This window comes from Bombina bombina, chromosome 6, assembly GCF_027579735.1.
Source record: "Bombina bombina isolate aBomBom1 chromosome 6, aBomBom1.pri, whole genome shotgun sequence".
In the NCBI taxonomy this organism is placed as follows: domain Eukaryota; kingdom Metazoa; phylum Chordata; class Amphibia; order Anura; family Bombinatoridae; genus Bombina; species Bombina bombina.
This window is the reverse complement of record NC_069504.1, coordinates 1157508397-1157520992: the sequence shown is the minus strand read 5'-3', so window position 1 is coordinate 1157520992 and position 12596 is coordinate 1157508397. Positions and strand designations below refer to the sequence as shown.

Here is a 12596-nt window from a genome sequence, read left to right as displayed (position 1 = left end):
CTGGTTATGGGCTGGTACTAATACTGGCACTGTGCTAGTCACACATAATGACACGTAAATAATATTACTTATATATCTAGTTATGGGCTGGTACTAATACTCACACTGTGCCAGTCACACATAATGACACGTAAATAATATTACTTATATATCTGGTTATGGGCTGGTACTAATACTCACACTGTGCCAGTCACACATAATGACACGTAAATAATATTACTTATATATGTAGTTATGGGCTGGTACTAATACTCACACTGTGCCAGTCACACACAATGACACGTAAATAATATTACTTATATATCTGGTTATGGGCTGGTACTGATACTGGCACTGTGCTAGTCACACATAATGACACGTAAATAATATTACTTATATATCTAGGTTATGGGCTGGTACTAATACTGGCACTGTGCTAGTCACACATAATGACACGTAAATAATATTACTTATATATGTAGTTATGGGCTGGTACTAATACTCACACTGTGCCAGTCACACATAATGACACGTAAATAATATTACTTATATATCTGGTTATGGGCTGGTACTAATACTGGCACTGTGCTAGTCACACATAATGACACGTAAATAATATTACTTATATATCTGGTTATGGGCTGGTACTAATACTGGCACTGTGCTAGTCACACATAATGACACGTAAATAATATTACTTATATATCTAGTTATGGGCTGGTACTGATACTGGCACTGTGCTAGTCACACATAATGACACGTAAATAATATTACTTATATATCTAGTTATGGGCTGGTACTATTACTGGCACTGTGCCAGTCACACATAATGACACGTAAATAATATTACTTATATATCTAGTTATGGGCTGGTACTGATACTGGCACTGTGCTAGTCACACATAATGACACGTAAATAATATTACTTATATATCTGGTTATGGGCTGGTACTAATACTGGCACTGTGCCAGTCACACATAATGACACGTAAATAATATTACTTATATATCTAGTTATGGGCTGGTACTATTACTGGCACTGTGCCAGTCACACATAATGACACGTAAATAATATTACTTATATATCTAGTTATGGGCTGGTACTGATACTGGCACTGTGCTAGTCACACATAATGACACGTAAATAATATTACTTATATATCTGGTTATGGGCTGGTACTGATACTGGCACTGTGCCAGTCACACATAATGACACGTAAATAATATTACTTATATATCTAGTTATGGGCTGGTACTATTACTGGCACTGTGCCAGTCACACATAATGACACATAAATAATATTACTTATATATCTAGTTATGGGCTGGTACTGTGCCAGTCACACATAATGACACGTAAATAATATTACTTATATATCTGGTTATGGGCTGGTACTAATACTGGCACTGTGCTAGTCACACATAATGACATGTAAATAATATTACTTATATATCTAGTTATGGGCTGGTACTGATACTGGCACTGTGCCAGTCACACATAATGACACGTAAATAATATTACTTATATATCTGGTTATGGGCTGGTACTAATACTGGCACTGTGCTAGTCACACATAATGACACGTAAATAATATTACTTATATATCTGGTTATGGGCTGGTACTAATACTGGCACTGTGCCAGTCACACATAATGACACGTAAATAATATTACTTATATATCTAGTTATGGGCTGGTACTAATACTGGCACTGTGCTAGTCACACATAATGACACGTAAATAATATTACTTATATATCTGGTTATGGGCTGGTACTAATACTGGCACTGTGCTAGTCACACATAATGACATGTAAATAATATTACTTATATATCTAGTTATGGGCTGGTACTGATACTGGCACTGTGCCAGTCACACATAATGACACGTAAATAATATTACTTATATATCTGGTTATGGGCTGGTACTGATACTGGCACTGTGCCAGTCACACATAATGACACGTAAATAATATTACTTATATATCTGGTTATGGGCTGGTACTAATACTGGCAACAGCAAAGTAAGATAAAATATTGCATTAAACTGCACAATACAGTGACGGGGGTCGCCAGTCGTGCCTACTCACGGTCTAGTTTACACCACTGTAGGGGACAAGAAATATAAGTAACTACAGTTTATCTCCATGTTAATGACAGACTGGATATTGTGACAATAACACAAGTGATCTGGGTTTTTACATTTTATCAGTTCTCTCCAGCCTCACCAGATTCACAATGTTAGTCTAAACAAAAGAGATGAGCGAAGTGAATCAGCAGTCTATACGTGACCATGAAACACGCTAGTCACTTTGTGATTCCTACCTCAGGTAATCCCTACGGCAGAGGATAAGGTTCGCTTTGGTATACAAGGTGGATCCCACTTCCCCCAGCCGGCAGTCGCAGCATGCACACTTCAGGCAGTCTTCATGCCAATATTTATCCAGAGCCTTGAGCAGATACCGGTCCTTAATCTTACGATTGCAGCCAGCACAACCTTTCGGCTTTGTGTCTGGCTGGACTGAAAGCATTTGTATACCTGGAAGAAAAGAATATCCATATTTATATAAATACGTTACTACAGTATGCACACTTTGGGGCACACAGCAATTTAAATAAACGGTTATTGGTCAGTAAGAAATGAACAGCGCTGCGGAATCTGTTGGCGCTCTACAAATAACTAATAATAATAATACAAAAGCGCCATACACAAGTCACGTTTGACAATTAATGTTTAAGTTACAAAAGAAAATGTTTAAGACTGAAATTTTCAAAATGTTTTCACCCTAAAGAAAATGTGCAACAGTTTATATATTTGTTTTTCTTTTACAAGGCGAATACGACAAATGATCAGGTGACCCCAGAAAGACGTTGTGCAGTTTACAAGACAGAGAACAAATAAAATGAAGTTACAGAGAAGCAGATTGTCAGGATTTCTACAACACGATGAATGAAAATAAATAGAATACAGGCTGCGGACTCAGCTATACGTCAGTTTATCCCCTTGCTTGCAAGCTCTTTAACACTTTTACTACCAGACACACGACAAGTGGTCTTAGCCCCCTCTGGTAGTGAAAGAGTTAAGGGAAATGGTAATTAAGGGGGCTATATAAATAATAGGCACTGCAAGTAGAGCCATTTCATTTAAACTCTGGTGAGCTTTTAATTGCCTGGATTGTATTGTGAGCTCCCACACGCCTGATTGCCTTCATTATGTTCTTGTTCTGAGCCAGTCATCCGCGCAGTCCCAGCATCAGTGGGTAACACCGAGGAGGGCACATATCCTGGGTGAGCTGGGGGGGAGCAGATGGAGGCGGCAGCCAATAAATATTTGTGAGCCGCAGTCGGCTGTATAATTTAGCCAAAGTTGCCGTTTATAAAAAAAGATCTAATCTCCTGGCACATGTTGTGTGAAGAAAACACTGCATACACCAAAACACACCCCAGGGCCAGAACCTAGGCTCACACAGTAACCCCAAAACAGCTCATCCACCACATACCACCCGAAAATCTCCCTACAACCACTTACCTATCACATAACAGCCAAAATCTCCCTACAACTGCTCACGTAGCACATAACGCCCCAAAATATCCCTGCAACAGCTCACATACCACTTAACACCCCAAAGTCAACCGACAAGTGCTACCACATCACACAATCTCCCTGCAACAGCTCACCCATCAGATAGCGCCGCAAAGTCACCCTGCCAAAGCTCACTCATCACACAACACAAAACAATCACCCTATAACTGTTTCCCGTCACTAAGCCCCTTCATCCTGCATTCCTCCCCACTCAATGAGCACCCCTCTGCCACCCCCATGTTTAAGCTCCACAATCAGTGAGAACCCATCCTCCACCCATGGTTAGGGTTCCCCACTCAATAAGCACCCCTCTTTCCCCTCCCATATTTGGGCTCCACACTCAAGCATGCCTCTTCACCCCAAGTTAAGGCTCCACACCCAATGAATATTCATCTGCCCCCATGTAAGTGCTCCACACTCTGTGAGCACTCCCCATGGAAGGGTTCCTCACTAAATGAGCACCTCCCCCCCTGATGTTAACTCCACATTGAGTGAGTAATGGTCTTCCCCCAATGTAAGGGCTACATAATGAATAAGTACCCATCTTCCCCTATATGACACTCATCGAGCACCCCTATGAATCCATTTCAAGGACTTCTTGCTCTTTAAGCAAAACACCTAACCCCATGTTAGAGCACCTCGCTTACTGAAACCCCTCTTCTCCCATGTTAGGGCTTTTTATTAACTGAGCAAAACACCTAACCTCATGTAAAAGCTCCTCGCTTACTGAAACCCCTCTTCTCCCATGTTAGGGCTTTTTATTAACTGAGCAAAACACCTAACCTCATGTAAGAGCTCCTCGCTTACTGAAACCCCTCTTCTCCCATGTTAGGGCTTTTTATTAACTGAACAAAACACCTAACCTCATGTAAGAGCTCCTCGCTTACTGAAACCGCTCTTCTTCCATGTTAGGGTTTTCATTAACTGAGCACTACACCTAACCACATGTTAGAGCTCCTCTGTTACTGAAACCTCTCTTCTCCCATGTTAGGGCTTTTCATTAACTGAGCACTACACCTAACCTCTTGTTAGAGCTCCTCGCTTACTGAAACCCCTCTTCTCCCATGTTAAGGCTTTTCAGTAACTGAGCACTACACCTAACCTCATGTAAAAGCTCCTCGCTTACTGAAACCTCTCTTCTCCCATGTTAGGGTTTTCAGTAACTGAGCACTACACCTAACCCCATGTAAGAGCTCCTCGCTTACTGAAACCTCTCTTCTCCCATGTTAGGGTTTTCAGTAACTGAGCACTACACCTAACCCCATGTAAGAGCTCCTCGCTTACTGAAACCCCTCTTCTCCCATGTTAGGGCTTTTCATTAACTGAGCACTACACCTAACCTCATGTTAGAGCTCCTTGCTTACTGAAACCTCTCTTCTCCCATGTTAGGGCTTTTCCTTAACTGAGCACTACACCTAACCTCTTGTTAGAGCTCCTTGCTTACTGAAATCCCTCTTCTCCCATGTTAGGGCTTTTCATTAACTGAGCACTACACCTAACCAAATGTTAGAGCTCCTCGCTTACTGAAACCCCTCTTCTCCCATGTTAGGGCTTTTCATTAACTGAGCACTACACCTAACCAAATGTTAGAGCTCCTCGCTTACTGAAACCAATCTTCTCCCATGTTAGGGCTTTTCATTAACTGAGTACTACTCTTAACCCCATGTAAGAGCTCCTTGCTTACTGAAACCCCTCTTTTCCCATGTTAGGGCTTTTCATTAACTGAGCACTACACCTAACCACATGTTAGAGCTCCTTGGTTACTGAAACCTCTCTTCTCCCATGTTAGGGCTTTTCCTTAACTGAGCACTACTCCTAACCCCATGTAAGAGCTCCTCGCTTACTGAAACCCCTCTTCTCCCATGTTAGGGCTTTTCCTTAACTGAGCACTACACCTAACCACATGTAAGAGCTCCTTGCTTACTGAAACCTCTCTTCTCCCATGTTAGGGCTTTTCAGTAACTGAGCACTACACTTAACCCCATGTTAGAGCTCCTCGCTTACTGAAACCCCTCTTCTCCCATGTTAGGGCTTTTCAGTAACTGAGCACTACACCTAACCACATGTAAGAGCTCCTTGCTTACTGAAACCTCTCTTCTCCCATGTTGTTAGGCTTTTCATTAACTGAGCACTACTCCTAACCCCATGTAAGAGCTCCTCGCTTACTGAAACCCCTCTTCTCCCATGTTAGGGCTTTTCCTTAACTGAGCACTACACCTAACCACATGTAAGAGCTCCTTGCTTACTGAAACCTCTCTTCTCCCATGTTAGGGCTTTTCAGTAACTGAGCACTACACCTAACCACATGTAAGAGCTCCTTGCTTACTGAAACCTCTCTTCTCCCATGTTGTTAGGCTTTTCATTAACTGAGCACTACTCCTAACCCCATGTAAGAGCTCCTCGCTTACTGAAACCCCTCTTCTCCCATGTTAGGGCTTTTCCTTAACTGAGCACTACACCTAACCACATGTAAAAGCTCCTTGCTTATTGAAACCTCTCTTCTCCCATGTTGTTAGGCTTTTCATTAACTGAGCACTACTCCTAACCCCATGTAAGAGCTCCTCGCTTACTGAAACCTCTCTTCTCCCATGTTAGGGCTTTTCCTTAACTGAGCACTACACCTAACCACATGTAAGAGCTCCTTGCTTACTGAAACCTCTCTTCTCCCATGTTGCTAGGCTTTTCATTAACTGAGCACTACTCCTAACCCCATGCTTACTGAAACCTCTCTTCTCCCATGTTGTTAGGCTTTTCATTAACTGAGCACTACTCCTAACCCCATGTAAGAGCTCCTCGCTTACTGAAACCCCTCTTCTCCCATGTTAGGGCTTTTCCTTAACTGAGCACTACACCTAACCACATGTAAAAGCTCCTTGCTTACTGAAACCTCTCTTCTCCCATGTTGTTAGGCTTTTCATTAACTGAGCACTACTCCTAACCCCATGTAAGAGCTCCTCGCTTACTGAAACCTCTCTTCTCCCATGTTAGGGATTTTCCTTAACTGAGCACTACTCCTAACCCCATGTAAGAGCTCCTCGCTTACTGAAACCACTCTTCTCCCATGTTAGGGATTTTCCTTAACTGAGCACTACTCCTAACCCCATGTAAGAGCTCCTCGCTTACTGAAACCACTCTTCTCCCATGTTGTTAGGCTTTTCAGTAACTGAGCACTACACCTAACCACATGTAAGAGCTCCTCGCTTACTGAAACCCCTCTTCTCCCATGTTAGGGCTTTTCATTAACTGAGCACTACACCTAACCTCATGTTAGAGCTCCTCGCTTACTGAAACCTCTCTTCTCCCATGTTAGGGCTTTTCCTTAACTGAGCAAAACACCTAACCACATGTAAAAGCTCCTCGCTTACTGAAACCACTCTTCTCCCATGTTAGGGATTTTCCTTAACTGAGCACTACTCCTAACCCCATGTAAGAGCTCCTCGCTTACTGAAACCACTCTTCTCCCATGTTGTTAGGCTTTTCAGTAACTGAGCACTACACCTAACCACATGTAAGAGCTCCTCGCTTACTGAAACCCCTCTTCTCCCATGTTAGGGCTTTTCATTAACTGAGCACTACACCTAACCTCATGTTAGAGCTCCTCGCTTACTGAAACCCCTCTTCTCCCATGTTAAGGCTTTTCAGTAACTGAGCACTACACCTAACATGTTTAAAGTGGGTTCTCAGTAAATAATGAGGCCTGATATCGTTCGGGCTCCCCACTCACTGAAACCTGTTCTTGTATTAAGGGTTCCTCAATCACAGAGCGGCATCTTAGCCCTATTTTCCCATGTTAGGGCTCCTCACAGAATATCCATCCTAACCTCATGATAAAGCTCCCACTCACCTCCTTGTGTCATGTGAGAGCATCTCACTTACTGAGGACACTTCTACCCCTATTATAGGGTACCAGTTCAGGAGAACTCCTTCCCCTGTGAACCCACAGAAGTGCCTCTTTCCTCACCCCTCCTATATAGGGACTCGATCTGCAAGTCAATTTGCTAACCCCCGCCCCACCACCACACACAGCTGCAAGCCTCACACACAGTGACATTTCTGCACTCTTATCAGTTTAATTACAGTTACCATGGTAGCTAAGTGCCAGCGCCTGGCAAAAGCCAAGATGAAAGACTGAGCTCAGCCTGAAACAGCTCACACACAGATATACACTGGAAATGAGTGATGGACATGGTGACAGTGTGACAACAAACACACAAGGAAATATCCACAAAAACTGAGTGGGAGACGACTCAGTAACAGTGTTATAGTGAGTTACACAACCAACTCCGAAATATACATATCACAGTGGTGCTATGCCCCCCACTGTTTGCTAAGTGGCACAGCTTGTACACAAACATACATACAAAGAAAACACATTGGGGATACAGTGACAGTTTGATAATGAATGAAAACAAGCATACTTAGAAACAAATATGCACTGAATGGGGGGAAATAGTGACAGTGTGTGACACAAGTACACAAGGTATTTAGACAGGCACTGAGTGGGGACATAGTGACAGTGAGTGACACAAGTACACAGGGTATTTAGACAGGCACTGAGTGGGGACATAGTGAAAGTGAGTGACACAAGTACACACAGTATTTAGACAGGCACTGAGTGGGGGACAGTGACAGTGAGTGACACAAGTACACAGGGTATTTAGACAGGCACTGAGTGGGGACATAGTGAAAGTGAGTGACACAAGTACACAGGGTATTTAGACAGGCACTGAGTGGTGACATAGTGACAGTGAGTGATACAAGTACACAGGGTATTTAGACCGGCACTGAGTGGTGACATAGTGACAGTGAGTGACACAGGTACACATGGTATTTAGACAGGCACTGAATGGGGACATAGTGACAGTGAGTGACACAAGTACACAGGGTATTTAGACAGGCACTGAGTGGGGGACAGTGACAGTAAGTGACACAAGTACACACAGTATTTAGACAGGCACTGAGTGGGGACATAGTGACAGTGTGTGACAAGTACACAAGGTATTTAGACAGACACTGAGTGGGGGACAGTGACAGTGAGTGACACAAGTACACATGGTATTTAGACCGGCACTGAGTGGGGACATAGTGACAGTGAGTGACACAAGTGCACAGGGTATTTAGACCGGCACTGAGTGGGGACATAGTGACAGTGAGTGACACAAGTACACAGGGTATTTAGACAGGCACTGAGTGGGGACATAGTGACAGTGAGTGACACAGGTACACAGTATTTAGACAGGCACTGAGGGGGGACAGTGACAGTGAGTGACACAGGTACACAGGGTATTTAGACAGGCACTGAGTGGGGGACATAGTGACAGTGAGTGACACAGGTACACATGGTATTTAGACCGGCACTGAGTGGGGACATAGTGACAGTGTGTGACAAGTACACAAGGTATTTAGACAGACACTGAGTGGGGGACATAGTGACAGTGTGTGACAAGTACACAAGGTATTTAGACAGACACTGAGTGGGGGACAGTGACAGTGAGTGACACAAGTACACATGGTATTTAGACCGGCACTGAGTGGGGGACATAGTGACAGTGAGTGACACAGGTACACAGAGTATTTAGACAGGCACTAAGTGGGGGACAGTGACAGTGAGTGACACAAGTACACGGTATTTAGACAGGCACTGAGTGGGGGACATAGTGACAGTGAGTGACACAAGTACACAGGGTATTTAGACAGGCACTGAGTGGGGGACACGGTTATTGTGTTTGTCCAACTCGGGCTCCTTACCTTAACTTTCCTGCTGCCTTCGTGGGTTCTTTATGGAGGACACGGGAGGACAACACAGGGTATTTAGACAGGCACTGAGTGGGGGAAATAGTGACAGTGTGTGACACAAGTACACATGGTATTTAGACCGGCACTGAGTGGGGACATAGTGACAGTGAGAGACACAAGAACACAGGGCATTTAGACAGGCACTCAGTGGGGGACATAGTGACAGTGAGTGACACAGGTACACAAGGTATTTAGACAGGCACTGAGTGGGGGACAGTGACAGTGAGTGACACAAGTACACAGGCACTCAGTGGGGTACATAGTGACAGTGAGTGACACAGGTACACAAGGTATTTAGACAGGCACTGCGTGGGGGACAGTGACAGTGAGTGACACAAGTACACAGGCACTCAGTGGGGGACATAGTGGCAGTGAGTGACACAAGTACAAAAGGTATTTAGACAGGCACTGAGTGGTGACATAGTGATAGTGAGTGACACAGGTACACAGGGTATTTAGACAGGCACTGAGTGGGGGACAGTGACAGTGAGTGACACAGGTACACAGAGTATTTAGACAGGCACTGAGGGGGGACAGTGACAGTGAGTGACACAAGTACACAGGGTATTTAGACCGGCACTGAGTGGGGGACATAGTGACAGTGAGTGACACAGGTACACAGAGTATTTAGACAGGCACTAAGTGGGGGACAGTGACAGTGAGTGACACAGGTACACAGAGTATTTAGACAGGCACTGAGGGGGGACAGTGACAGTGAGTGACACAGGTACACAGGGTATTTAGACCGGCACTGAGTGGGGGACAGTGACAGTGAGTGACACAAGTACACATGGTATTTAGACCGGCACTGAGTGGGGACATAGTGACAGTGAGTGACACAGGTACACATGGTATTTAGACAGGCACTGAGTGGGGACATAGTGACAGTGAGTGACACAAGTACACAGGGTATTTAGACAGGCACTGAGTGGGGGACAGTGACAGTAAGTGACACAAGTACACACAGTATTTAGACAGGCACTGAGTGGGGACATAGTGACAGTGTGTGACAAGTACACAAGGTATTTAGACAGACACTGAGTGGGGGACAGTGACAGTGAGTGACACAAGTACACAGGGTATTTAGACAGGCACTAAGTGGGGGACAGTGACAGTGAGTGACACAAGTACAAAAGGTATTTAGACTGGCACTGAGTGGGGACATAGTGACAGTGAGTGACACAGGTACACAGGGTATTTAGACAGGCACTGAGTGGGAGACATAGTGACAGTGAGTGACAAAGGTACACAGGGTATTTAGACCGGCACTGAGTGGGGGACAGTGACAGTGAGTGACACAGGTACACAGGGTATTTAGACCGGCACTGAGTGGGGGACAGTGACAGTGAGTGACACAAGTACACAAGGTATTTAGACCGGCACTGAGTGGGGACATAGTGACAGTGAGTGACACAGGTACACAAGGTATTTAGACCGGCACTGAGTGGGGACATAGTGACAGTGAGTGACAAGAACACAGGGCATTTAGACAGGCACTCAGTAGGGGACATAGTGACAGTGAGTGACACAGGTACACAAGGTATTTAGACAGGCACTGAGTGGGGGACATAGTGACAGTGAGTGACACAAGTACACGGTATTTAGACCGGCACTGAGTGGGGGACATAGTGACAGTGAGTGACACAAGTACACGGTATTTAGACCGGCACTGAGTGGGGGACATAGTGACAGTGAGTGACACAAGTGCACAGGGTATTTAGACAGGCACTGAGTGGGGGACATAGTGAAAGTGAGTGACACAAGTACACAGGGTATTTAGACAGGCACTGAGTGGGGGACATAGTGACAGTGAGTGACACAAGTACACAGGGTATTTAGACAGGCACTGAGTGGGGGACAGTGACAGTGAGTGACACAAGTACACAGAGTATTTAGACAGGCACTGAGTGGGGGACAGTGACAGTGAGTGACACAAGTACACAGGGTATTTAGACAGGCACTGAGTGGGGGACATAGTGACAGTGAGTGACACAAGTACACAGGGTATTTAGACAGGCACTGAGTGGGGGACAGTGACAGTGAGTGACACAAGTACACAGAGTATTTAGACAGGCACTGAGTGGGGGACACGGTTATTGTGTTTGTCCAACTCGGGCTCCTTACCTTAACTTTCCTGCTGCCTTCGTGGGTTCTTTATGGATGACACGGGAGGACAACACAGGGACTCAGTCAGAACCAAGGGCTCATGGGGAGGACACAAGGGACACGGAGGTGACACAGATCTAGCAGAGCGCGGGAGAACAAAAGCGGTGCAGCTTCAGGACCACGGACAGCGGCTCCTTCAGGACGCCCAGTGGAGCTCACTCCGGCCCCGCACAAAGCAGCAGCAACACCCGGGGACGCCCGCAATACTCAGCCGTTGCCACCCAGAGACCCCGGAACTTACCTGCAGCTGGCGGGGCGCAGGGGGTCGGAGGGAGCCCAGCACGAATCATATGCAGCCCCTGACCGGCCTGACAGCGAGCACGGATCCCAGAGATGTGACTGAGCTCCGGCATCTCCTATACTGCTGCTGCCTCCCCCTCTCATCCAGCCCAACCTCCCCAACAGCCCTCCCCTCTCATCCAGCCCAACCTCCCCAACAGCCCTCCCCTCTCATCCAGCCCAACCTCCCCAACAGCCCTCCCCTCTGATCCAGCCCAACCTCCCCAACAGCCCTCCCCTCTCATCCAGCCCAACCTCCCCAACAGCCCTCCCCTCTCATCCAGCCCAACCTCCCCAACAGCCCTCCCCTCTCATCCAGCCCAACCTCCCCAACAGCCCTCCCCTCTCATCCAGCCCAACCTCCCCAGCAGCCCTCCCCTCTCATCCAGCCCAACCTCCCCAACAGCCCTCCCCTCTCATCCAGCCCAACCTCCCCAACAGCCCTCCCCTCTCATCCAGCCCAACCTCCCCAACAGCCCTCCCCTCTCATCCAGCCCAGCCTCCCCAACAGCCCTCCCCTCTCATCCAGCCCAGCCTCCCCAACAGCCCTCCCCTCTCATCCAACCCAACCTCCCCAACAGCCCTCCCCTCTCATCCAACCCAACCTCCCCAACAGCCCTCCCCTCTCATCCAGCCCAACCTCCCCAACAGCCCTCCCCTCTCATCCAGCCCAACCTCCCCAACAGCCCTCCCCTCTCATCCAACCCAACCTCCCCAACAGCCCTCCCCTCTCATCCAGCCCAGCCTCCCCAACAGCCCTCCCCTCTCATCCAGCCCAGCCTCCCCATCAGCCC

The 12596-nt window shown here is 46.4% G+C and overlaps 1 protein-coding gene across 1 annotated transcript; it reads right to left on the bottom strand.

Moving 5' to 3' along the window:
* Positions 1-2299: 2299 nt before the first annotated feature.
* On the bottom strand, positions 2300-11900 carry LOC128664939 (LIM domain only protein 3-like). The gene is made up of 2 exons (XM_053719730.1): positions 11765-11900; positions 2300-2517 (listed from the first exon to the last, which is right to left on the bottom strand). The coding sequence occupies exons 1-2, from the start codon at positions 11874-11876 to the stop codon at positions 2300-2302; spliced, it is 330 nt and encodes a 109-aa protein (XP_053575705.1). The 5' UTR covers positions 11877-11900.
* Between the last annotated feature and the right edge of the window lie 696 nt (positions 11901-12596).